The sequence below is a fragment of the Pocillopora damicornis genome, chromosome 14 (assembly GCF_964200805.1).
Source record: "Pocillopora damicornis chromosome 14, jaPocDami1.2, whole genome shotgun sequence".
Taxonomy (NCBI): domain Eukaryota; kingdom Metazoa; phylum Cnidaria; class Anthozoa; order Scleractinia; family Pocilloporidae; genus Pocillopora; species Pocillopora damicornis.
This window is the reverse complement of record NC_142683.1, coordinates 3,645,657-3,672,250: the sequence shown is the minus strand read 5'-3', so window position 1 is coordinate 3,672,250 and position 26,594 is coordinate 3,645,657. Positions and strand designations below refer to the sequence as shown.

Sequence of the window (26,594 nt, the reverse complement as noted above, 5' to 3'; positions counted from 1 at the left end):
CTTTAATAAACAAAGAAGGCATCGGTGGCATCCGAAAGGTACCAAGAAGAATTAAATGTACGTTTTGTAGTTGCAGAAAACAATCGTGTTGTAAAGCCGAAATGTTACCAAGTTACACTTCGCTACTTAAAAGCTTAACTGGAACAATACTTTTAATGCTCTATTAACCAACGGAGGCATCGGGAAAGGCATTGGTGACACCAGGAAAGGCATCAAGAAGAATGATATTCACGTTATGTCACTTGTTGTGTGACGAAAAAAACGTATCTTGACTTGTTCAAAGCATTAATCACAGTAGGCTTCCTTTTCACTTGAATTTTGTATCCACAGCCTAAGATGAGAAATTTAAAATTTCTATCAGCTGAAGTTCTTTTACTGCATATTATATCTATTCAATCGCCCCCAATTCACGTGGAAAAAAGGCAATTAGGAAAACACTGAGCTTCGAGAAACAGCCATATTAAGGCTAATGTATTTACCATTCCTTAAATATTTACAATCAAGACCACTCGTTTAGGAGACCTTTTCTCAAAAGATCCACACGTGCAAATAATGCTGTTTCCCGTTCGAAATGTTTTTCTTCCTATTCAATTGAACAACTGACTTAGCGTTTAAGCCGAGAAAAAAATCACAAAGTTTGAATTCTGGGATGTTGTCCACTGTTGGCTCCATCAAGTTACGATTCTGCACCATTGACGCTCGTGAAAATCTATCTTAACGTCACGCACGTCACGCAGCTAGCTACAAACCATATATATAATTATTCTTGGTGCCTTTCCAAATGCCACTGACTCCCTCTCCGAAGCCTCCATTGTTTATTAAAGCAGTAAAAGATATGAGTTCAATCAACACTTTTGAAAAATTGCTTAAACTGTGAAGTAAACTGTTAACATTTCGGCTTTACAACACGGTTGTCTCTGGAACAACAAATTATATGTCTCTATATGAGGTATAAAAGCTGTTTCACCGCTGACCGCTCATATTTGGGTCGTTTTTTCTATCCCCGCTCGTCGCCCGTGATGTAGTAACTCCCAACCTACTAACCTCCATTGCAACATGGCTGCAGTTCGAGCAGAGGTCGTTACCAAAGAAGTCTTCGATCTGTATAGAAAATACGGAGATCAAGACTACATCGGTGAACCAGTATCTCAAAAAGAACATATGATTCAGTGTGCCATGCTTGCCGAAAAGGAAGGGTATGCGGACGAGGTAGTGTTAGGGGTTTTCCTTCACGACATTGGTCATCTGATCGGCTTCCACAAAGCTCTTCCTTGCATGGGAGACGTTGGAACTCAAGCTCACGAAATCGTCGGGGAACAGTTTCTGAAAGATCTCGGATTCCCAGACAGTGTGACAAGTTTTGTTCGGGGTCATGTTGACGCCAAAAGATATCTCGTCTACAAATACCCACATTATCACTCTGAGGTACAAAATCAGATGGTCTATTTTAGACCGTGCTTGGCAGTCAGAAATATTGATCGAATTCTTGCAAAAATTTCCTATAAACTTATTGAGTATGTTCAATGTTTATTTCGAAATGCTAAGCGACTTTAAGAATTATTTACGGGTTCTTAATGGGCAAATATTCCGAACTTGTGCATGCCCTAAAATCGTTCGGTCGTCGACCCTTAGAAATTCTACGCTCCTGAACAGAAAACGGTCTCAAGTTGAAACAATTTTTCCATTAAAAAACCCAAAAATAACTTTAAAAGATCCTTTCAGCGGAAATTCTGCAAAAATTTCAGACTGCACGGCATGTAGTCCATTTACGACCTAGTCTCTGCTGCCGTAGTTTTGTTTCGTCAAGCAATAAGCCCTCTCTCCCCTCCCTGGTGGGGGAGAGAGCGCGTTGTGTGACGAGACCAAACGGTGGTGCTGCGGAAAAGTCAACCTCCGCCTTGTATTTAAAGGATTATCTCCATATTCTGTTCATCAGCTGTCTGAGGCAAGTAAACTCACGCTGATCTATCAAGGAGGACCAATGAAAGCAGACGAAGCTCAGAAGTTTGAGGAGCTGAAACATTTTGAGGCTTTGATAAAGATGAGAAATTGGGACGATCTTGGCAAAGTAAAAGGCGCACCCATTGACTCACTTGATAAATATGAAAAGATGTGTAGAAAGTTCTTGGGAACAGTTTTCATTGAATAATCGATAATAAATCATTACTTAATTTCGAGGAGGTACGTACCATTTTCCCGAAACTTTGTCTGATACTGATCTTTATATACGTGACAACAAAGTCGATACAATCGGGACGGAGCGTTTCTATGGTTTTTACACGAAAATTATTCCAAGAAATCCCTCGCGAAAAAAAATTTTCCATCGGGTTGAAAATGTTATAAAACGATTGGTTCATAGGTCAGCTGTGCGTTCATCGAGATATGAAGCACGCGGGAAGTTTGGAGAGCACGAAAGATAAGTAAGAGTTGCTCGAGGCGTAGCCGAGAGCAACTCTGGCTTCTTGAGTGCTCTCAAAACTTCCCAAGTGCTTCGTACCTCGATGAACGCACGCTGACGTATGAAACAATTGTTAAAGGGAAACAGAATTGGGCCAAAAGAATCAATGGATCACCATTTGTTGCGCTAAAGTTACAAAATTTTTGTTGAATGAATTTTAAAAAGATATTGCTAACAGCCATAACAATACCAAGGGTAATAATGGTATTATTATCATGTGATATATTTTTGATATTATATTAAAATATTAAGATATTATCAATTAAATCATGCATGGGTGCGTTTCATGTCACTCAAAAGTTATCAAATGTGTGTCAAAGAGATCTAGAAAAAAAAAATTCAGAAGTGCAAAATATAAAAGATTAGATAGAAAAGATATTACATAGCCTATTATATGAAAATAAATACTCAATAAAACGCTTATACATTTAGGAACTTTCGCGAACCCTAACTGTTACGTAATGGTGTGAACCGTGTGACAGTAGCGTGACATAGCAAAATGGCTTCCAACAGTACGCGGTGGGGCATAATGGGCGCTAGTCGAATTGCTCACGATTTCATGGTGGCATTGAAAACATTACCAGAAATCGAACACACAGTAGTTGCAGTATCCTCTCGTTCCCTAGAGAGAGCAACTGAATTTGCAGTGAGACATAAAATCGCAAAAGCATACGGTTCTTACAAGGAACTCGCGGAAGACGAAGATGTGGAGGTTGTTTATGTCGGTACTATCCATCCAGAGCATGCATCGCTTTGTAAACTGGCACTTAGTCACGGAAAGCATGTCCTTTGTGAAAAACCCATTACCCTGAATCTTAAGAACACCAAGGAATTGTTTGATCTGGCGAAGGTGAAAGGACTTTTCATTATGGAGGTGAGTCACAGGAGGATTGGGGTGACGCAGCCATGGATGGGGAATGTCTTTTTCCCTCCGACAGCCATCGAAAATTGTGAAAAAATTATATATATTTCTGATAAAATTATTTACAGCTAGAAGTATGAGTCAGTTTCGCTGATGATCATCCAACATCAGGGTTTTCTAATCAAATGTTTTCTCTAAAAATGACTATAAATTTCCACGTGGTTTAATTCAAATGAATCAGCAAGATCATTAGTTGTTTACTGATTGGGGATCAAGGGATTGCAAGCTTGGACGCTCCACTAAAAGCCAAAAGCCTTCTTTGGTTATTAATTATGGCAACTGTGATGGTACCCCTGTGATGCTTATTATAACCCACAAAAAATTTATTTTTCCAGGCACTATGGACAAGATTTTTTCCACTTTATGCGGAAGTTAAGAACCTGGTAGACTCAAACATTCTCGGAGAGATTCGAGTTGCTATGGTTTCTTTTGGAATAAGCGCAGATCATGTAGAACGCTTACAAGACCCTGCCATGGGTGGAGGTGCACTTCTGGACGTAGGAATATATTGTTTGAATATTGTTGATATGATATTTGGTGGTCAAGAACCTACAAGTATATCTGCCATGGGTCAGAAAACACCAGCTGGTGTAGATTCGACGTTAACAATAACAATGCTTTATGGAGAAAACAGAACAGCTTCATTAACCATAAGCATGGGTAAGTACTGTCAGCCAAAAACTTAGGGCTGAGTTGTTCAAAGCTGGGTTAAGATAACCCCAGGGTTATTGTGAAGTTTTTTTTTCAGATCTAAAAAGCCTTAAAAGGAAATTTAGTAGGATTCTTTTCGTTTACAATCTGATAATTGGATGCCCCACAAAGAATACTTAGGTAAAATTATCCCAGATAGGCTTTTGAACAAAGGAAAAAAGAAACCCATATTATATTTTATCCATGGGTTAGCGCTAATCAGCCTTCAAACAACTGAGCCCAGTCAAAAAAGATCACATATATGCAGCTATCTTGTTCCTGGATAGTCTGAGAGAAAGTCCGAAATTGATTATGTAATGAAATCAAATGAAAAGTTATAACTTTGGCACAAAATCCATGTTTCCCTTTTTTACTCACTAACATCAGTATGCATATTCTCATCATTCTCCCGAGGACCTGATAAAGAGAATTTGTTAAACAATCAAGGGTCTCTTAAGATGGTGGTCATTTCCTTTAATCTTGTGACCTTAATATTTGATTAAGTGGTTATATTGTAAGAAGACATTAGATGCTAGTCATTCTTAGGAGTGAAAACATCAGGGAAAGCAAAAGTAGTGAATTCATCCTGGGGTATGTTTAAACTGTTTGGATTGTTTATAGCAGTCAATGGATAACAGACGACTGGCATTCAGCTAATCGTAGCATATTTGTCTATGTGATTTTCAGCTGCTCAGCTTCCAAATGAAGCTGTATTTGCAGGATCACAGGGATCACTTACAATTCATTCACCATTCCATTGTGCAACCAAATTTACATCACCAGCTGGAACAAAAGAATACCCTCTACCAAAGCCTAGTATGCCTTTGAATTTTGTGAACTCTACAGGAATGAGGTGAGCTGAGTATGTCCTGTAACTCTGAGGTTCACCATGAAGATTTTCGTAACCCTTAAGTCCCACTAGTGACCAATACAGAATTTCTCCTTTCAATATCAATACAATATCAAGCAGGTAGGTGATGAGAATAGAGAAGAATATCAATCATGGGATTATTAGTTGATCCAATACCAAATTCTCTAAACTAACATCATAAGAATTGTATGGCAGACAGTAAGGAGAATTACTAATGAGATCTTGGGAGTGAGAGGGTTAAGGTGATGTATCAAGCATCAGCCCTTCATCTTTCACTCCAATGAAGGGCTTACACTCTAAACATCAGCTTCTTTAGAAATTTACCTGCTATCCTCTTGGGAACAACATTCTCACTTTCAAAGACAAGAGACAGGTGATATTGATCAATTACCCAATTACCATACAGATGGAAAAGTTGTAGTTTTCAAAGATCTAAATTATAAAATGATTTCTGCTAGCTGGAACTGTATTTTATTTTGTGTAAAGAGTACGGTAGTTTACTCAGACCAAAGGGAAAAACATATTAAGCTAGTTCACCCTTCAACCCCCATAAGTGACAGACAGAATATCTCCTTACAATATCAATACAATATCAACAAGATAAGTGATGAGAATAAAAAAATATCAATTTGGGAATAAGTTGATCCAATACTAAATTCTCCGAACTAACATCATAAGAAATGTATGGTTGACAGTAAAGAGAATTACAGATTTGATCTGGGAGTTAAAGGGTTAAAATCAATTTGACCTGAAATTATCTATAAACCACGACAAAGATATATAAGTCAGAAGTGTCAACATGAACAGCACACTCGAAGTACAACTACTGTCTTTTCTACTTCTTCTTGCACTTCTAGATATGAAATTGAAGCTGTCAGAAAAAGTTTATTGTCTTCTGAAACACAGAACTCCACCATGCCCTGGAGTACAACTGAAAGAATTTTTCGTTGGATGGATGAGATTCGCCGACAACTTGGAGTTGTTTACAAAGAAGACATTTAGAAGGACCTTTTGGGTTTCCTTGGAAGCAAGAATCCTCTGTACCCACCCACTCCGCCCCTGAGCCAAAAACAATTATAATTAACCGTTTAACTCCATGAGCAACCGAGACAGAATTTCTCCTTACAGTATTAATACAATATCAAGTAGACAAATGAAAAGAATAAAGAAAAATATTAATGACGGTATTACTTGTTGATTCGTTATCAAATTCTTCCATCTAACATCATAATAATCGTATGACAGAAAGTAAGGAGAACTACTGACAAGATCCTGGGGATGAAAAGGTTAAACAACTAGCCATCGCTGTCCAGGCAAAATAACCATAAAAACAGACCCCATTCCACTAGGACACATGATTTTTCTCTAAAGCAGACGCTTTATTCAAATGAGTTTGTTTTCTTACAATGAAATTCAGTATCAGCATCTTCTATTGATAATAAATCTTTTGCCAATAATCAAAGAACTACTGACAATAACTTCCCTCACACATCAGACCTGTAACTAAATCACCAGAGGTTGACTTTGAGCAACATGCTGCAAGATTAAGTGTTGCTGCAATGACAAAGATTTTCACAAAAATTATCCGCCTCAAATGAACCAAATTGTTCCTGTAACTGGATCATTCATGTTAGCATTTCAATCCCTATTGTTTTACAGAAAGGGTTACATATCCATTACAAAACTTACCAAGACCAACAAATTAACCCTTTAACTCCCATGAGTGACCAAGACAGAATTTCTCCTTACAGTGTCAATACTACATCAATCAGATAGGAGATGAGAATAAAGAAAAATATCAATTTGGGGATAATTAGTTGATCCAATACTAAATTCTCTGAACAAACATTATAAGAATTGTATGGTTAAAAGTAGGGAGAATTGAAAATTTGATCTGGGAGTTAAAGGGTTAAGTAACAAAAAACTCAGGGCTCAGACCTAAGTTGCAAACTGCAGATCAACCTCTTACTGTAAACTACACAAAACATTTATAATAATTAGCTCTCAACTCCCATGAGTGACCAAGACAGAATTTCTCCTTACAATATCCATACAATATCAAGCAGACAAGTGATGAGAGTAGAGAAAAAACATCAGTCAGGGGATTATAAGTTGATCACGTACCAAATTCTCCAAACTAACATCACAAGAGCTGTGTGGCACACTGTTAGGAGAATTACTACCAAGATTTTGGGAGTTACAGGGTTAACTCACAGTTAATAGCATGGAACTGACAATCTTTCTGACTATTGCTTATCCTAAAAAAAAATCCTGTCAGCTTTTTTTTTTCATCATTTAAAATAGCTTTAAATATTACATAACAATCAATATTTACTACAGGTTAAAAGATGACCTCCCTCTATACGACAAATATACACATCAACAAAATGCAAACATCTGGTAAATTATTATGTATATTAACAGTAGAAAGATGCAACACAGCACCAACAGTTGTTTTTATATACAATTAACTACATAGGGCACATTTGTAAAATCATAGTCATATGGTTCTTTCAAAATACTACCAAATAAAATTTTGTTGATAAATCAGATAAAGCCATGGCCACAAATGGGTGCAAATTTCATTCTAAAAAGTTGGACTAGTGAGGTTAAGCATGACATTTAGGGAAAAAAACCAATAGTAAAAACCAGAACTCCTTTACATCTCCACACAGCCAATAATTGCTTTACGCAGTGATCTAACACCAAATTCCTGTGGCTAATTCACAAGGAAATGTGTAGCAGCTAGAAGGGAGAATTAACAATCAGATCTTGGGAGTGAAAGGGTTTAGGATTTATTAATAAACGAGAAAAATCAGGTGGTATTTTTGCTGTTTTTTTGTACATTTAAACTTCCTGCTTAAATTCACTAACGGAACATCTCTATCAAGGAGAAAGTTAGAGTTATCATTGAAATCACAATAAATTTGTATCCAAAAGTGGTTAGGCAATTTTTTTATGTTTTTTATGAGATATTTGATGTTTATAAATAGATTGATGTAGATATTAATAAAATGGTCCGATCAAGAAGAGATTGCTTGAACACATTTAAAAGGCATCTGATGCAGTGATTTGAAGGCAGAAATTCCATTTTAGCCTTAGTCACATTTTTTCATGTCTAAAAAAGTCAAATTTACCTTTAGTAATACTGCCTCAATGAAAAGCACAAAATTGATACCCTTTTGACATAGTGTTCACAACACTGCCATCTTCTCATGTGAAGATAAGACATCTTATTCACAGCAGTTAGTGACAATCTAACCACAAGGAAACAGGAAAATATCTTTACATTTCAGGCTCTACCTCTATGTTTTTCAATACAAGCTAACCCACACAGGGCCATAGGGGTCATATGGTAATATAATTTACTAAGTTTTCACTGATATTTACTCATTGAACAGTGAAGCTTTAATTTGGATTTTTGTTTAAAATCAATTACTATATCAAAATATGTAATACCTAATTTTATTAATTTCCACACTTATATGGAACTTTTAATGTAAATCATTGCTATCTCATTTTTATATTAGTAATTTTTTCCTTTTCCAATATGTTTTGTATAAAGTTACAGAGCCTTTACAACTAAGCAACACTAAGTTTTTCTTAGTCCCAGATATCCCATACATCTCATGTCCAAGTTCACTTTTCACACAGTATGTACACATACATCTGAAGAAGCAGAGCTTTCTCAATTTCTTTTGCCAAACAAAATAATGAATTAAAATAGTCTAAAAACTACACCACAATTCCCAAATGCCTCGACTATAAATTAAGTTGGAGATAAAGCTTACTTTGCATGAAGAGGACATGACACTCACTTGCTACATTGTTGTAAAGTACACTGATGAATAAATTAAAATAACTTGTCTTGACAACTTTTTAACCCTTTTAAAATAATTGAAATAAGCAAGCACATGACATACATGGTGCACTGAAGATCAAACTGATATTGAGCATGAAAACTTTACCCACTGTATCAGGAATTTTAATATCAAAGTGACATGGCCTGTTTTCATGATGAGGTAGGTGAGGTAACCTACCAAGGTGAGGAAACCTGCCTAGGTGGGCCACCCCACCCAAGTTGCCCATGTCTGGCAGGAAAGCTAACCCTATCAGCTAGGGTCCCAATTTGCCATGCAAATGTCTCCAGGTGGGGTAACTGCCTAGCTATGCACCAACAGCCTCTAGAAACCACCTTGAGATTCCAGGGTTGAAAGATTACCTGTATATGTAGACACGGGCTATTTTCTGACCACAGCTGGGCAGGTTACCTCACCTACCTGGGGTTCCCAACCTTTAATTCTAAAAACAACCCAAAAGATAAAGTACATTCTGACCATTACATACTCCATTCCACTGTTTCAGTTAAAGTTGAAAACAACCATCTGATGCTTATTTCCTGGGAGAAAATATCAAGTAGACTTATCCATAATACCACGGGTATATATGTGCAATACCAATACAGCATTAACCTCCTTCATCTAAGCATTTTTAACGTAAATTGATTCCAGTTTAAGAGCTCCATAACCAATAAAATATCATGTTCTTCTTACTTATAAATATCACTCTGTTTTGAACTAAGATTGAAACAGGGAAAACTGTCTGCTTGCCTGCCCAGAGGTAAATTTTTTTAATATTATATACATTACAAACTAAGGTTTGTTCAATACTGACCTGCAGTATTAACTTATATACAAAAGGTTAAAGTTACTGTTAAGGTTCCACTTCAGTGTGTTGGTAAAACAGTCTGGAATGCCGTGTGGATAGCTTTCCTAGACTTCTCACCATTTGTCTTGATTTCGTCCATGTTTTCTGACACAACCTAGAGAGATAAAAAAAAAGTGTTTTTTAAATTTACGTAAAGAAAGAAATTAACAGTAATAAATTATTGTCACAATGAGACCTTCCCATTGATGACACAATCACATCACAACTGAGCTGAAGACCATTAACTCACAGGTAGATGACGAGTTTTGCACCCTGCTCTAATCAGCAATGTTTGAAGTATCATGTGTACAAATAAATGAATAAAAAGATGGTAAATTTTGACCCAGATGGTTTAATGTTTTCTTTGTTTCAGACTTGAATAGAGTTTATAGGTGTTTATCATTTAACCAAAAGATCTGTAATTTTGGGTGGAAAACTTCTGAGGAAAAGGTTAGTTTTGCAGAAAATACACATTTTCCACAAAATCATTTTCTACAAATATCCACGGTTTTCAGAGTTTTAACTGATGGTACAAAGAATTAAAAAAAATCATTTCCCTACTTTCTGAAATTCAACTTCCAAGTTCTTCCTTTCCTCTTTATGCTGGTTTTTTAGTTCTTCAAGTTCTCGTTCTTGTCTCTTTGACAACTAGAAAGGAGAACAGATTTAGATATACTGTAAGTTTTAGGTCAAGCCTATATACGCAAGAGATATACTGTTAAATTTTCCCATAACTTTTTTTGTGTATCTGTTTCTTTCACATTCTTTTGATACATAACTATTTACAATACACTGTGTGTCTGTTCCCTGGGGGAAGTAGTTCATTTTCCCTGGGGGAAGTAGTTCATTTTCCCTGGGGGAAAAGTTCATTCCCCATGAGTCTCAATGTTTCACTTAAGAAAGCAAATTAAATAATGTTAGAAAACCCAAACTAACTGTTTCCCTTGGGAACACGCATTGAGGGTAAATTGTTTAACTTACCCTTTGCCTTTCATCCACAAACTGTTTGAGGTTTTGCTTGTCTAGCTCTCTCTGTCTCCTGAGAAAAGGAAACAAGGTAAGTCTTTACTACAAAATAAATGCCCCAAGACAGGATATTATGTTCTTGCCATCTTAATACTGCCCATGGCATGTTTATGGCAATAAACTATTAACACCCAGACTGAAAAAGTGACAGGGGAGGGGGGGGGGGGCAGGGGAGAGTGTAGAGATAGGAGGATGAAGATTTTTCTTTCCTCCATCTTGTTTAAATGTTTCACTTTGCAGGGTGATGAAGTTCATTAATTAGACTGCCTTGAGAAATTTTAATTGAGGTAGTTCAAAGATAGCACTCCATATCCTACCATCGTAAGTATGTAACCTGAAGTGCCCGCTGTGCTTTACCAAGTGATTTAAGTGCCTGTTGTGTTTTATTAAGTGATTTCTGGCCAAATCCAGCTGACAATCACTACTTTTCATCCAGTGAATTTTGTCGGCAACCCCGAAATTGGCCCTGGAAAGCCACATTAGGGGAGTGGTCGATGAAAATTTATTATAATATAAGCTCAATGTTACTATAATAATCAATATGTCTCCCACCCTTAATAGCAGCCTGGTTTGATAATAACTAAAGGAAAATTAATCATACTAATACCTGTCCCTTTCCTCTTTAGATTGGATATTTTTGTCCTGTGCCAGGGCTTTGGCAGATTCCATTGACTGCTTTGTCTGTTTCTTTGTTATCTCACTGTTTTCCCTATAAACAGAAAACAAACATACAAAAAAAAACAAAACTTAAGATATGCACCTTTAAAGGAAGTTCCCTCACAAATTCCAGTCAGATGTTGATATGACAATATGTATTTCTGTGCCTTTGTTTGATGAAAGTTTTAAAAATTCTACAAATACCTACTTTTCGTGTCTTGCCATAACTTCTTTTACTTGAGTTTCATGGACAGAATCCATCACTTTCTTCAATGTCTCAAGTTGCTGTAAAAATAATTTAATTTAATTTTCTCTGGAAAAGATTAAAACTTAACTTCACTGCAGTTGTGGGAAAGAAATAAATGTAATATTGATGATTCAGTTGTTCCACACTCTTAAAATATTCAACTGGTTCATGCAAATAGCTCAAACTGACAGGAGAGTATTGGGTTCATGACCCATCCCTCCTTGTGTGGTAATAGCATTGAAATCATCCATATGAGGGTTTCAATCGATGGTTGCCACTCCCACTAACTACTCCCCCCCGCCCCCCAGCTGAGGCAAGAGAGGTAGGAAGGAGGGGTGAGTGGAAAAAAAACTGGGCTCCCAAACTATGACTGGTTTGCCATTGGGTCTTAGAATTGATTAAAGGTGCTAATTTTTCATGCATATGCCATTATACAAGTTGAATACAACATCACTTCTTGAGATATTTTGCTGTAATTACATTTTGGTAATTAGAAATTGGTTGAAGGATTTCAGAACTGTTCTCTGGAATGATATGATGTGACGACTCATCAAGAAAAGCTTCAAAAGCAAATTATTCGTACCATATCTGCTTGTGGTTCATAGAGGGCAATCTCTTCCTCAACTTGTCGGTTAATCATGTTTATCCACTCCTCTGTCTGGGCAGTTAATTTTTGCTTTGCCTGAAAGTTATTAATAATAAACATCATGATTCTGTTCACTGTCATAACGATACTATGAAAAAACACCTTTGTTTGTTTATGGTCTTCACTTAGTACAGATTCTATTTGATACCATTATTTAGTGTAGCTCTACAGGTAAGCAGGTTGGTCAGCCTATACATTCATTCACAGATAAAACAGTCTCATCAGATTTCAGTCTGTCTGTCTATCTTTCTGTCTGTCTATCTAACTCTCTATCTGTCTGTCTAGCTGCCTTCCTGTCTGCCTGTCTCTATCTCTGTGTCTGTCATCTGTCTGTCTGTCAGTCTGTATGTCTGTCAGTGTGTCTGTCAGTGTGTCAGTCAGTCTGTGTGTCTGTCTGTTGCAATATGTCTTTCTGTCTATTTATCCCACTATCTGTCCATCCTAGTTTATAGTCTAGTGCTGTCACACTTCAGTTTTCTCTTATTAATGCACCGCCCTTGACTTAGATGTTTCTAACAACCTATAATTATTAATCAGGTTTGTATCCATGACTGTTATCTAATAACTTATCAATATCAAGTATTTCCTTTACCATGTCAGTTTGAGTCTTGTTCAGATAAAGCATCTTGTTCTCATGAACTCTTCTTAGCTCTTCTGACCTTTCTTCTCTGCAAAAATAATAATAATAATAATAATAATAATAATAATTGTAGTGATAAATTTAAAACGTACACAATTTTAAAAGCTGTTTAAAAGAAGATATGTAGTTTTCTATGCACCACTATTCAGTATAACGTTGCTTCCTTACTTATTTACCCACATCGATATTACTTACCCACATCGTTTGAGTGCTCGCTCATGTGTTTTTATGGCAGTCACTTTAATCTTTTCATAGTTTGTTATGAGCTTTTCAAGTTCTCCTGTGTGAATCCTTTGCATAGCTGTACGCTCCTACAAGGTAAGAAGTTAATTTATCATCACCATCACCAATCCCCTTTAGCTTTCTCTTATTCAATGCCTTACTTTCACCCAAAACAATCTTTCCTAATTCCTCAAAAATTTCCAAATAATTAAGCATTTGTCTACATGTCCACACAAATGGTCCCCCCTCACCCAATTAATCATCTGCTTTTAAGTCCACCTCTTTGCCACTTGTCGTTTCTCTGGCTCAAATAACATTGAATAAGTCAATCCATGCAGCAACCATTTATAACAAAGATTGAAGAACCAGCCAGGGTACATTTTTTCACGCTTTTAAAAAGTTTCTTTTCACTTTTTTTTCCAACAGGTTGTTTGTCACTCACCTTGGTGTATTTTTTTGCAAGAGTTTCATTTTCCTTTTGATGTCTTTTGAAAACCTTGAGAAATGTCTAGAAAGTTATAAAAAGCACAAACCCATCATTATACATGCATATCAAATATCAGAGCATCCATTAACTGTTTCTCCTGAACTTGTTAGACCTTGTGGAGATACATAGTTTGGAATTTGCTATTATTCCAAATGTCATAAAATAATTTACCAAATTTTTGCAGACTTTATTGGATTTTATTTAAAACTTAAAATCCAAAGGCTGGATTCAGAATGCCTGACTTGCTGGGCTGCTTGTATAAAAGTCATAGGGTCTAAGGGCTTTGCTGTCAACATTGCTCAGCAGAGCTTTACAAGCTAAATCAGTCATCAATTAAAGATACTGCCACAAAGACAATTTAGTGAATCAAGATTTAAGCCACCTATATTCTCAAAAATACCCATCTTCACCTCATCCAAAAGAACTCTGACAGTTATCCTGTATTCAAGCCCTTAACTTGGATCATTAAGCTAACTCCTTTGCATGTTTTAGAAAATTTTAACAAAGATCAAGCAAGAGTCAGCAATAGTTACCTTGTCCTTTTTCAGTTCTTCAACAATTACTGGGGAAAACTTAAAGTCATCTGCATCAAAAATGAGAAAAAAAGCGAGAAAGAAAGAAAGACTACATGATTCAACGGCCACGGCAAGCTTCAGATCTGTAGCTGCAATCTAACCAAACTTTTGCCACACATCCTAGTTCTGCTTCCTTAACCCTTTAACTCCCAAGATCACTTTAATACTTCTCCTTACTGTCTGCTATATAGGTCTTGTGTTGTAAATTTGGAGAATTTGGTATTGGATCAACTAATAATCCCTCATTGATATTACTATTTCTTTATTCTCATCTCTTGTCTGCTTGATATTGTATTGATATTGTAAGGAGAAATTCTGTTTTGGTCACTCGTGGAAATTAAAGGGTTAAGCTTTTTCTTCCTTACCATATTTTATTTTTTTTAAAAGAGATTTAACTATTTCAAGATCACAGGGTTTCCATCAAGATACATGGTTGCTTGCCAATGGCATAAAGAAACATGGGAAACATTCTCCAGGTCTGAATGAACAAAATTATTTCAGTCCATCAGGATTTTGCTGGTGTACTTTAGATAATATACGCTAAAATCCACATTCTCTGGTGCCTTGTGGGCACTGAGAAACTATCCGTGGTACCATAATGAAAACCAGTTAGAGGATAGTTTTGCTGAAACAGCAAGTTTAGGTAGTCTAGCAGAAATACCTGAGACTTATTAACTTACGTTTCTTTGGAACATTACTCTCAATAAGGGTAAGTTCTGATGAGGATCTTGCACCACCATAATTCAGTGTCACAACAGATTCCCGAGGTCGAGCTGGAGCAGGTGAAATTCCACCAGTAGTAGTGATGGAAGTCAAGGAAGCCGCATTCTTTATTCTTGATAAGGAATTAGATGAAGGCGAAAACTTTAAAAATGAGGCAAAATTACTGTGGGGGTCTTCATCCTGCAGATAAATATATGAAAATACCTTAAATTATTATCAATTACAACAAACAAAATCCAGATACAGTTCAGGATGATATTAACAAACACAAAGATTTATATAACTTGTTAGAAAGCAAAAAATTACTTTTTTTTTTACAATTCCCTGCCCCACCCCCCTTACTCTAAGGAGTGATCAAGACATACTTTCTCCTTACATTATCAGCATATTATGGATACACAGGGTAACAAGTTAGAATAAATCAAGTCATGAACTGGAGGATATAAGCTTATTGCATTGATTCACCTTCCATGCACAAACAGAAATCTTACAGCATGCACTGAGGAAAAGGATGACTTGAACCTCAGAAGTGAAAGGGTAAAATATTGTCCTTATTCTATCAGCAAATACTAACATTGCTGTTGATGTCCCAGCATGCAAATCCTCCTAGTAAAGCTAATGCACGGCCCACAAGTAGAGGGATTTAAGGAATTTTTCAACCTAGGAATACTTCCTTGATTTGATGCAAGATTTTTGAAAAAAATTTGTATATGAAATCTGTGGTCATTTTTGAGGAGGGTGAGTTCACAGATAATTGGGATAAATAAGGATAAACCTTACATTTTCCTTTATCAAGTTTAACTCTTTACATCTTAACATCAATATTCATATTCTCCATACAGTTCTCTATACATTTCTGAAGGTGCTAACAAGGAGAATTTGTTCAACAATCAAGAGTTCCTCTACTTGGTGATCATTTCTTTTGTTCTAGTGAGCTTTAAAATGTTTGATTCATAGATGATATTGTTAAAAGAAATTAGATGCAAGTAACTCTTCGGGGTTAAAGGTGCTTATCATCTGCCCATTGCTTGTGGCAGCTACAGCAGAAAGTATTTGGACAAGCAATGAAAACGTTACCTCATCAATGCCAAACACAACCATTTGAGCAGCTCTCTTGTCCACGGCAGACTGGTACTTTATTGGCTCTGATAGTTCATCAACTATGGCTATTGTTGGTACAAAAATTCAAACATGAGAAGGCCTTTGAATTACTAGGACTGCAAACAGGAGAACACATAACTTTTCACAAAATTTAGTCAGAGATCACTTACAGGTACAATTTTCATAGCTTCCTTGTGCAATTGACAGTCTGAGACAATGGTACAATGCAACCCACACAAAGCATAGCTAACACTACCTGATTAAAAACCTAACATCAATAATTAAGAGGTATTCTTCGTACTATTCCCTATACATTCCCTATGCGGACAAGGAGAATTTGTGTAACAGTCAACAGCTTCTTTAGCTGCTGATAATTTTCATCTTTCTCATAACCTTACTGCATGATTCAGTGGTGATATTGTAAAGAGAAATTAGATATTAGTCACTCTTAGGGTTCAAGGGTTGATAACAAACCTGTATATCTCTCAGGAATGTATGTCTTGAGGGAAATTTGACAAAACAATGTTGCTAATGGTAATGGCATGTTGTTCTCTGTTCTCAAGGAAATGTGGCGAAATCCTACCAGAAAAAAGTAAAATAGCTGTGAGTATAATTGAACATAGCAAACACTGAAAAGTTTTACTAATGGTTTCCCAAACATGATTTCAAACTGATTTGTGACTCAAGCAATTGAACAGATCAAAGTTAAAGGGTTAATTGGCCTAATGGTTACTATGCTGGACCCCTGGTCAAGTTATCTGAGTGCCACAACCGGTCAAGTCAAACTGTTGTGTTCTAGGGAAAAACACTTCTCTTATACAGTGTCTCTCTCCACCCAGGAGTATAAATAGGTGCCAGCAATTGCCTGGGAAGCCTGATGAAATGCAGGAGGGTAATATTGTGATGGACTAGCATCCTATTGTGGGGGGGCTGGGTGAAAGTAGTGATACTCCCAAATGCCTCATTCTAAAGAAACTGGAATAAATTTTAACTGGAGGTGGGGGTTTGATATAAGCTGAGTTGATATCTTAATTGGTCATTGTAAAGAGCTTCAAAGCTGATGTTTCGAGCTTTAGCCCTTTGCCATTCACTCTAACGAAAGGCTGATGTCGAAATGTCAGCTTTGAAACTCTTTAGGATGACCAACTAAGATATCAACTCGGTTGGTACCACTGAAATATCTTGTTTTATACTCCCCCACTGACCCAGCACCACAGTATCTTTAGAAACCTACTGCCTTGATTCATTTTACTTAACAAAAAGATCACATCAACCACCAGACTGAATCTTCCCTACTACTGGCCTAATGACACAAAGCTCTTACCTGACTGTAAACCATCTAATGGAATAACCCTTTGGGCAATCAGTTTATCGTTGTCATCTACAACGCCGAATCTCAAAAGTGCAAGTTCTGGAAATACAACCTACAGCAAAAAACCAAATTGATAGTCAATTGAAACCATCATATCAACTTATAATGTAGAATGATTTCAAAATTGTATTGTTTCCAAATCCTATACAGGCCTGAATTCTTTTTCAGGACTTATTTTCACTACTGCTTACAATAAGTAGTGTTCATTACAGCAAAGATCTTTTTTGTATTCATTTGTACCCTTATTGTTGAACAAAAGGAAAGAAGTACAACAGACTTGGATTACCCAGGTACTATACTCAAAGGGTGCTATCTACTGTCCCAATGTGGCCCTGTATCCGGGTTCTATTGTGTAACCTGTGTATCTGTTACTTCCATTTCCTGGGCACTTCCAATCAGAGGAGACCTTTACTAGTCCCAGGAGTGGCCCCTGAATGACTGTTGTATCAGATAACCTTTGTATCTGTTATCTTCTTGAAAAGGAACATCTATTCACAGGGGTCCCAAGGATGCCACCATAACATTCTACACCACAGCCTAGTATCTATTATCTTCATGCAGGGAAATCACCAAAAAGGGGACACTTTTCCTGGTGTCAAGGATGTTCCATGAAAAAGTGTTCCTCTGTATAACCTTTGTAATAACTGCCTTCATTTAAAGACCTCCCCTTTCTGAGGGAACCACTGAAAGATGATCCAAATTTCTTTCATACACAACTGCGATTATTTTACCCGTCTGAATTCAAATGAATCCTCTTCATAAACTGGATCCATGCCATTGTTTGGTACAAATTTTGTCTTGTACTTCTTCCGCAGTGTATCAGTAGGAAGGCCATACATATCCACTTCAACACATGTGCTTATCCTCTTATCTGACAAGAACTGCCCTGATATCACCTAAAAAGGTACCATGTAATATCAGAAATGTTTTTAATTATTGAAGTGCCACTAAAGCTCACCTAATGTCTGAAGCATGAAAAAGCTTGGATATCCTGTGGTGCTTATTTATTTACCTCTAAGGGATGTTGGTTCATGTCAAGTTACCCTTCAGGCATCATTTGTTCAAAGGCTGAGTATACTTTATCCACAGATTAAGTTCATCATTGTGGCACCCCCCCCCCAACCCAAATCACCCTAAACATTACCCCTCATGATAAATACCTTAACAACAACTGAAGCAGCCACCATTCCATCAATGACTGATTCAGTGAATGGATCAAACTGCCTGTCAGACCGTCTCATGAGATCAGGTTTGAGAAGATACCTACAGAGTACCAGAAAACAATTGTGTGACTCAAACTTGGTGTATCATTGAAGTTGGAGAAGCCAATCAACTCTTAATAATAGCAATATATTGTGAGCATTCATATAATTATGCTTTATGATGGGAAGTTTTTCCTCTAGGGATGAGTGCTAACTTAATGACATGGTGATGGCTGCAAAGTGTGGATGATGGCAGATTGTAGTTGTAGCAATTATGAGAATTAAAAATCTTAACAAGCCTAATGTCCCCATGCCTGCCCACACTTATTCCAATTTACAATTTGTGAGCTTCTGGGTTTACTTTCACTCCTCGAAATCACATTTTGTTAGGTTTTGCTGACTGACAATGGAGCAGTACCCATTTACACATAGACTAGATGTCCACAACCATACACACAATAAAGTTTAATGCCATACCCGCATCTTTTGTTGTATTCAAATTTACCATCATTCAGTTGAAAGGCTAAGTCTGTGTTGACAAAAAATGGAAAAGCATTCAAACTCATAAGTTCAAGCATATGAAGTACTTTTACAAAATGATCTTGTAGAATAAGCCTTACTAAAAAGGAGAAAATGGCCTTTTGTACAAAGTGCTTGCTCTCCCCAAGTAACCAAGTGCAATTCCAATACTACAAATAAATTTCAAATGAAAACATGATGCAAATAAAAAGAAATTGCTTTAATTAGTAACTGTTGCTTCTAATGATACCTGATGTTTGAAAGTTGAGAGAGACCATTTGGCAGCCGACATTCCAGAACACCTGAAAAGGATTGTAAAAAGTGAGACAATTATATATTCAACTTCCGCAAATTATATTTTAATAGCAAGATGGCAGAAAAGGCAGAGAAAACAAAACAAGGGCATAAAATGCAATTGTATACCACAGAAGTCTTTACACCACAAGACCTCTTGTACGGCCTACTCAGTACATGGAAAACAGTTCCGTTTACAAAATCTTTTTGACAACTGTGACTGTCAGAACCTAGTTCTCTAGAAAATAGGTTGCATATTTGGGTTTCTAGTTTATTTATTCTTACTAAGCTTTGTAATAAAACACCCCAAATTAATATTTCCCTAAGTACAAAACTTAATCAGATTTGCCATTCCAAAAACCAAACTCACTTTACCTGTGGCATGTAGTTGCTTGATTCCACCCTACTCCCCCTTGGGTAGATCCTTGACAACTGACGTTTGTTATATCTTCATAAAAAGTCAAGAACAGTCAACTGTTTTTACTCAATTAGCAAACATTTCCAGTAAGCATAAAATCTCAGAATAAAAATGGCAAAAATAAACATCACCCAACAGTTTTCAGACCACTATTACATTGGATAAAGATCACTTTTATCATTTGTTTTAAATTTGTTCATCTTTCAGTTTTATTTACCAAGATGCAAACTGGTCTATGTTTTTTGACAACAATTTTGTTTTTCCAAATTATAATTTTTTCCCAAATTATTATCGTTACTATAATTACTGTTATTTTTAATGTTTAATTTTTATTGTTGCACAATAACAACACTACAATACGTCACAAGAACTTACATCACATTAAGATGTTAGGAAAAAGGTTTGAAAAATTATTTCAGTGAGTAAATAAAAGGGGGTATGACAACAAAAATTAAGCAAGGAAATTCATAAAAAAATAAAGGGGGAGGCTCTAACAACATAGTTGCTGTTCTACAGAAAATAGTTCCACACACAAACTAATGTCTCCGAACAAAAGGATACCTGACAAATTCTACTGGACTTGCTTTCAGTAAACCAAACCCAGTAGACTCGTTAAATGATGAGATGTGATGAGACAAGTTCTTTTCTGCAAGAAAAGAGGGTAAGAAGTAAACAAAATCATCTAGTAATTGACCACCTGCAATTACTGGGTGGTTAGCGGCTGGTCTGGAATAATTTTTTAATGTGAGGGGCCAAATATCAGGATTGACTATTTGCTGTGTCTAATGCCTCAAGACAAGGACAAACTGAAAAAATTACAAAGACAGTTCAAACTTCTAAATATGAATGAAATGTTTTTATAAAATAATTCAAATAGTACACACGCTCTGATTGGCCATAAAACTATTTTACATGAGCATATGTAAACATGGTTTTCGTTACTCTTTCATTAGTTATTTTATAAAAGAATTGAAAAATGGTTTCCATGTTTACATAGCCTGATGTAAACACTTGGGAGGTTGGGAGAACACGAGATAAGCTGGAAATCACTCTGCTTCATGTCATGGTTTCCTACGCTTATCTCGTGTTCTCCCAACATCCCACGTGTTTACATCAGGCTATGTAAACATGGAAACCATTTTACATTTCTTCAAAACCCTTCAGCCCTTGAGAGTGACTAGCATCTAATTTCTCCTTACAATATCACCCCTGAATCAAACACAAAAACCATGAGAATGGAGGAGATGATCACCAACCAAAGGTCGGAGCTCTTAACTGTTAAATAAATTCTCCTTGCCTGTTAGGTTTTAAAGGGTAAAACAACCTGACTCAGCTGGCTTTCTAGTCAAGTGCTCAAAAATTAATAACCTGATTTCTTCAGCAAGAAGCTACCTTACACTGCACAAATAATACTAACAAACACATTTTCTTCTCTAATTTATGTCGACACTGTATCACCTAGTGAAGTTCATCAGAGGTGGGTTTAACACTGAAGATTAAAGTAAAGCCATGGGTAAACCCCTGTTTTGGATTACTGAGGGTGTGTGACTAAGCGGGAGAGTCCTGTAGAAAGATATTTGACTTGAGCACCAAGAGCCAATTTTTTTCCAGTCTTGCCCTAGCTTACTTAGTCAGTAAATGATTCATCATGTAACTGGTGCACTTCTTTCGTCAAAGAGTTCTCTATAGATCAATGGCAGAGCACTGGAGTGCAAAATGAGTCAGATATCTTTCTTTTTATTTATCCATAAAAAATGAACGGGATGACAGAGCTTAAAATTTACCATCTTTTTGGTTTCTATTTACACTAACAACTAGACAGTAACATGTCTCAACCTACTTTCTGCTTCATCAAATCCAGTAAATGGTACTGGATGAATGTAATTGACCAATGATGACAAGAAGGGATGAATGCTTCCAGTGGTTGAAGTGGTAGTCATTTGTGCTAAGCATTCCAAGTCTTCGGGAGTGAGACTGGCTGCCCTTGATGTCTTTACAAAAATTTCAAAGTATGGTTAGTCAAAAAAAGAGATTAGATTGTAGAAGTCAAATGTTAGAAGAACAAAAAAGTGGTATATGAGTTGCGGCTAAATGTGTTGCTAATCTTCTTTTTACATCATGATGTCTTCTGTAATCTATTGGGGTACAGACCCACGGCAACATAGAATCTATTTGTTTTATATGATAGAAAAAAACAATATTTTGTTTATGGTGATGTCATCTTTGCATCTGTCCTCCAATAGATCATAAGTAAGAACCAATCAAACCGCATGATTGTATAATTCAGCTTATCACCTAAACTGTCCTATTACACAGTCCTATTACGAACATGACAAATATATTGTCCTGTAAGAACTCAAATCAGGCTGCTGAGAGCAAATCAAGTGCATGAATTTTGTTACAGTTTTGATCAAAGGTTGGAGCTCTATCAAAATACTTTGAATCACTATCCATACCCACCTTCTTGCCCCCAACCATATTAAGTCTCAGTGAACTTCCAAAGCTGGCAAGTTTCTCCTCTCGTTTCTTAAATTCACTGATGACATCTCGCTCTTCGTCATCCTCCAAATTTGAATCCACACTTTGTGTGCTTGCATTACTCTCTTTCCTTCCGCAAAAGAATTTTGGATCATAAGAATAGTCTTTGCTGCCTCTTGAGGATGATGATCCAGAATTCGTTCCTTGTACTGAAGGGTGAGTTCTTTTAGAATCTACCTTGCCATTGCACTGAATTATGGATGAAATTTTCCCATTTTTTTGATCATTTTCTTCAGGCTCTGAATCAACCTTCCTTCCCTCTGATTTTAAGGAACTTTCATCGGAATCATCAGCACCTTTGTGATTGTCATTTTCGGTAGAATCAGAAACTTCTCTAATAGACTCAAGCCCGCCATTACTACGGTATGGTTTATGAACAACATCAGGTGTGTTACTTTCTTCTTTGGTAGATGGAAACTTGTAAAGTGTCTCCCCGCTGTCTGTCACAGTCACAGTTGGCGTTACAGAAAGACTTTCACTGTCAGTGGAACCATCTGAAGTTGCACTCAAAGTTGAAGCCAGAGAGATCCCTGAAACGCGGTTTGCTGAAGGTATTCCTTCTTCATTAGTTCTTGACGATCTTGAACTACTTTCTGAACTACTGTCTGCTACTGACTCAATTCCTTGCATTTCGAGAAAGTTCCTACTATTCCTTGACATGACAAAGGTATTGTCCAGATCCTTAGATACACCATTTAAGCCTGCATCATTAAGAATCCTGGAAAGAAGAAAGTTTGAGTACTCTGACACTGAATCTGACTCCGAGCTAAACTGAGAAATGTTATCAAGGGTCCCAGACTTGTCATCAGATGATTCTTCTGCCGCAGTTGATGTAGATTCTCGTAAAAGGTCGTTGCAAATTTTATCACTGTATGCCATAATTTTATCAAACTCCTCGCAGCTTACAGATCGGTCACAAGCATCATCATCATCATCATCATCATCATCATCACTTTCCGGCACCTCATCCTCCTCTTCAATTTCATCATCAATAATTGCAGTTTCCTTAATGCTTCCTGCACGGTAACCTGAATAAGAATATCAACATGGAAATAAATAACTATCAGCGTCTGAAATTGAGACCAGCTGGTTGGCAATGGAACCAAAGAATAAATGCTAACTGCCAGTATTTCAATGCTAGTTACCAGAGGTGGCTGACCAGTCTTCAAGAAATAACTCAATCATCAATCTTTTTTTTTTCATTCTGCTCTCAAATGGTGATCATTCATGAACAAGAATAGGTTTTCAGCAAAACCTCACTTTGATTAGCAACCTTTTCCTAGCAGTCAGATGTTATGGCCAACAATATAATGGAAGGCCAAAATAGGTAATCCCAACAAAACTGAATGCCTCCCTAGCTCAATGTAAGTTCTTGGATTTTTTCCAGTTCTTACATCTTGTATGCAGTTATCACCCACATTGTCATTACCTAACATCTGAATGATAGTCAAATTAATAACCCTATTTTAAACTTATAAATATTTTATTTCTGTGCGAATCTGACCACCATATTACCTGAAGAGTCAGTAGGTTCATAATCGCTAAGCAATTCACTGAAATCTAAAGGGAAAAAAAGAGCAGAGTCAACATTTGACATAATAATCAATAGAATATTTGATTGAAGCCTTGCACCATTGTATTTCTTTTTTTTCCCATGCTAAGATGCTGTAGATCGGTAAAAATTGAAATAAAAAAGAAATTCAGTAGCTCAATTTATTAGGTCTACTGAAGAACAAGTTAAAATATTTATATTTATCAAAATAAAGAAGAAAATAATTCTTCTCCCCTCAGTAGGAGATGTAACTAAAAAGGATTATTTTTTCACCTTCCATTTCTTGTTCTGGTTTGAGTTTCTTGTTCTTGATGATTATTTTTCTTTTGAGATGGCTCGGTGATGGAAGTGGTCTACCTTCTTCAATCTGAGGAGAAAACAAAAAAATAAAAAAGCCAAGAAGTTAATAATTAATCATATAATAGCAATGGAGCAATCTTCAGTTGTGTGTGTCATAAAACCAAAACCATATCAATCAAGACAGGCTATTGAGGAAGGAAAACATGTTAAAGAGCTAACGATAACTCAAAGTAAAAACAAGCAAACTGCCTGAAGCATGAAACAATGCAGGTGAGCAAATTGTGATTGGTTTTAGTTATGAATTGATTGGTTAACCCTTCAACTCCCAGAAGTGATTAACATGAAACTTCTTCCTAAATTATCCAAACACATGACTGGAAAACAGGTAATGAGAATATTCAAACTTATCAGGTACGAGTCATTATCCTGATTTAACACCAAATTCTTGTTGCTGATTTTTCACGGAAATATGTAGCAGCTAGAGGGGAGAAGTAACCAGATGATCTTGGGAGTTGAAGGGTAAAGAAAGTACCACAAGTTTTCTGGACCAATCATATGACAGCGTAGAGGAAAAACTAAGCAATCCAAGATTGCATTTGACACTCCATTAAATATTGCTCTTTACAAATATCATCAGTATCAAGATTTTAGATATATGAAAATTCACATATTTGCACTGCGGTGGAGAGATGAAATTAGGAGATCCTCGCAGCTAAGAACACTACTGAAATGAGTAGTTGTAAATAGGACCTGAAAAAAAATTATTCAGGCCCGTACGGGATATGAACCCATGACCTCTGCGATACCGGTGCAGGTCCGTACGGGCCTGAATTTTTTTCAGGTCCTATTTACAACTACTCGTTTCAGTAGTGTTCTTAGCTGCGAGGATCTCCTAATTTCATCATCAGTATCATTATCATTATCATTATCACTATCGCCATTGTCCCAAATTATTTGAACTTTTTTCAGTTTACAGTGTGTCAACAGCAGTTTTTTCCTTTATCACAAACAAGGCAACAAATTTAAAATAGTCAACCCTTTGACTATACCAAGACAGAATTTCTCCTCATTGCACCAATACAATATCAAGCAGACAATACATGAGAATCACAAGAAATATCAACTGAAGAATCATTAGTTTATCAAGTACCAAATTCTTCAAACTAACATCACCAGAATTATATAGCAGACAGTAAAGAGAATTACTTCAATCTGAAATCTTGGGAGCAAAAGGGTACTAAATTACTTACTGGATGACTTTCCAAAGGAAATTTCAATAGCATATCTCCAAAGATATCAGTACAGTAACTAGCCATCCTGTGTTGTTGGGATTTGCTAAAACAAAACAGAAAAACTTGAATAAAACAATTACCCATTCAGAACCAAACATGAGTTACTGTCAGTAACAACTAAATGCTACATTAACCAATAACAACTCAAAAGAATTGGAGAAATAACACTATTATTTACTTTCATTGAATTAAAATTAATATGTGATTATCAAATACACTAGCTAGCAAAAATGATGGATTAGTGAAAAATGCCTTTGATTTCAAGAAAATTACTTAAATAAATGTTTAAATAACTATAGTATAATCAGCTTAAATACCTGCAGTGATTCTCAAAGGATAGTATCACTGGGTACTCAGATGTCACAAATGCTGAGTCACGAATTGCTTCTATCACATCCTGCACAATAAATCAACGAAAGAATTATGTTAATTACTGGTAGTGAATGACATTTCACCATAATGTTACAATTTATTAGTCATTACCATTTCACTATTTTAAAATTCTAAGCTGCCATTGGGAATATCTTACAGTGCTCCACTTCTCCTCAGTGCTTTAACCTTTTAACTCCCAAGATCTGATTATTAATTCTCCCCTGCAGTTGTTAGACATTTCCTTGTAAATTAGTTATGGGAACTTGGTGCTAGATCAAGATAGCAGCTTCTACCTGATAAGTTTGAATATTCTCATTACCTGTTTGCTGAAGAATGCATGGATGTTGTAGGGAGAAGTTTTATGTTAATCACCTCTGGGAGTTAAAAGGTTCTCTTAAACCTTTAACTTTCCAAAGTGGTCATAAGACATCAAAAACTTCCCTTTACAACTTCACTACATTATCCAAGAAACAGGCTAAGAGAATGAACAGAAAAGTCAACTAATTGGAGTTGGCTCTTATACTGATGATATACACATTGTAACACAGAATTCTCTAGACACGCTTACAAAGAAACAGATACATGCAGGATAAAGAAATTCCTCTTTAGATCTAAGGAGTTTAAACTTTCAACCCTAGTATCTAACTTCTCAATAAGGTATAACCACTAAATCAAACAATAGGCCCATGAGAATAACAGAAATGATCACTTTTTTGAAAAGCTCCTGATTTTTAACTTAACTCTCCTTGTCATTGCCAATTAG

The 26,594-nt window shown here is 36.3% G+C and overlaps 3 protein-coding genes across 3 annotated transcripts in view; 2 read left to right on the top strand and 1 right to left on the bottom strand.

The window, feature by feature from the left end:
• The first annotated feature begins 1,031 nt into the window (after positions 1-1,031).
• Positions 1,032-2,893, top strand: LOC113683386 (uncharacterized). The gene is made up of 2 exons (XM_027200624.2): positions 1,032-1,425; positions 1,937-2,893. Exons 1-2 carry the CDS (start codon positions 1,057-1,059, stop codon positions 2,147-2,149), a joined length of 582 nt encoding a protein of 193 aa, XP_027056425.2. The 5' UTR covers positions 1,032-1,056; the 3' UTR covers positions 2,150-2,893.
• A 23-nt stretch (positions 2,894-2,916) lies between these two features.
• Positions 2,917-7,497, top strand: LOC113683557 (trans-1,2-dihydrobenzene-1,2-diol dehydrogenase). The gene is made up of 4 exons (XM_089193368.1): positions 2,917-3,332; positions 3,716-4,040; positions 4,758-4,923; positions 5,799-7,497. The coding sequence occupies exons 1-4, from the start codon at positions 2,958-2,960 to the stop codon at positions 5,941-5,943; spliced, it is 1,011 nt and encodes a 336-aa protein (XP_089049494.1). The 5' UTR covers positions 2,917-2,957; the 3' UTR covers positions 5,944-7,497.
• The window catches only part of LOC113686185 (1-phosphatidylinositol 4,5-bisphosphate phosphodiesterase beta-4), a 31,064-nt gene continuing 10,769 nt past the window's right edge, over positions 6,300-26,594 (bottom strand). Inside the window, exons 13-38 of the mRNA XM_089193357.1 lie at positions 25,777-25,856; positions 25,418-25,502; positions 24,141-24,234; positions 23,831-23,875; positions 22,238-23,343; positions 21,618-21,768; positions 20,339-20,423; positions 19,735-19,807; positions 19,316-19,367; positions 19,024-19,075; positions 18,505-18,607; positions 18,076-18,240; positions 17,297-17,396; positions 16,447-16,551; positions 15,949-16,037; positions 14,829-15,051; positions 14,107-14,156; positions 13,529-13,594; positions 13,060-13,175; positions 12,817-12,892; positions 12,162-12,260; positions 11,540-11,616; positions 11,282-11,383; positions 10,630-10,687; positions 10,210-10,296; positions 6,300-9,763 (exon numbers count right to left, since the gene is read on the bottom strand). Coding sequence (XP_089049483.1) covers positions 9,668-9,763; positions 10,210-10,296; positions 10,630-10,687; positions 11,282-11,383; positions 11,540-11,616; positions 12,162-12,260; positions 12,817-12,892; positions 13,060-13,175; positions 13,529-13,594; positions 14,107-14,156; positions 14,829-15,051; positions 15,949-16,037; positions 16,447-16,551; positions 17,297-17,396; positions 18,076-18,240; positions 18,505-18,607; positions 19,024-19,075; positions 19,316-19,367; positions 19,735-19,807; positions 20,339-20,423; positions 21,618-21,768; positions 22,238-23,343; positions 23,831-23,875; positions 24,141-24,234; positions 25,418-25,502; positions 25,777-25,856 — 3,435 coding nt within the window. The 3' untranslated portion in view covers positions 6,300-9,667. The remainder of the gene's footprint in view (positions 9,764-10,209; positions 10,297-10,629; positions 10,688-11,281; positions 11,384-11,539; positions 11,617-12,161; positions 12,261-12,816; positions 12,893-13,059; positions 13,176-13,528; positions 13,595-14,106; positions 14,157-14,828; positions 15,052-15,948; positions 16,038-16,446; positions 16,552-17,296; positions 17,397-18,075; positions 18,241-18,504; positions 18,608-19,023; positions 19,076-19,315; positions 19,368-19,734; positions 19,808-20,338; positions 20,424-21,617; positions 21,769-22,237; positions 23,344-23,830; positions 23,876-24,140; positions 24,235-25,417; positions 25,503-25,776; positions 25,857-26,594) is intronic.

Coding starts and splice junctions, on each gene's coding strand:
- LOC113683386 (XM_027200624.2), top strand. CDS start 1,057: ATGGCTGCAGTTCGAGCAGAGGTCGTTACCAAAGAAGTCTTCGATCTG. Junction 1,426..1,936: donor ACCCACATTATCACTCTGAG/GTACAAAATCAG, acceptor TCTGTTCATCAG/CTGTCTGAGGCAAGTAAACT.
- LOC113683557 (XM_089193368.1), top strand. CDS start 2,958: ATGGCTTCCAACAGTACGCGGTGGGGCATAATGGGCGCTAGTCGAATT. Junction 3,333..3,715: donor AAGGACTTTTCATTATGGAG/GTGAGTCACAGG, acceptor TTATTTTTCCAG/GCACTATGGACAAGATTTTT. Junction 4,041..4,757: donor TTCATTAACCATAAGCATGG/GTAAGTACTGTC, acceptor TGTGATTTTCAG/CTGCTCAGCTTCCAAATGAA.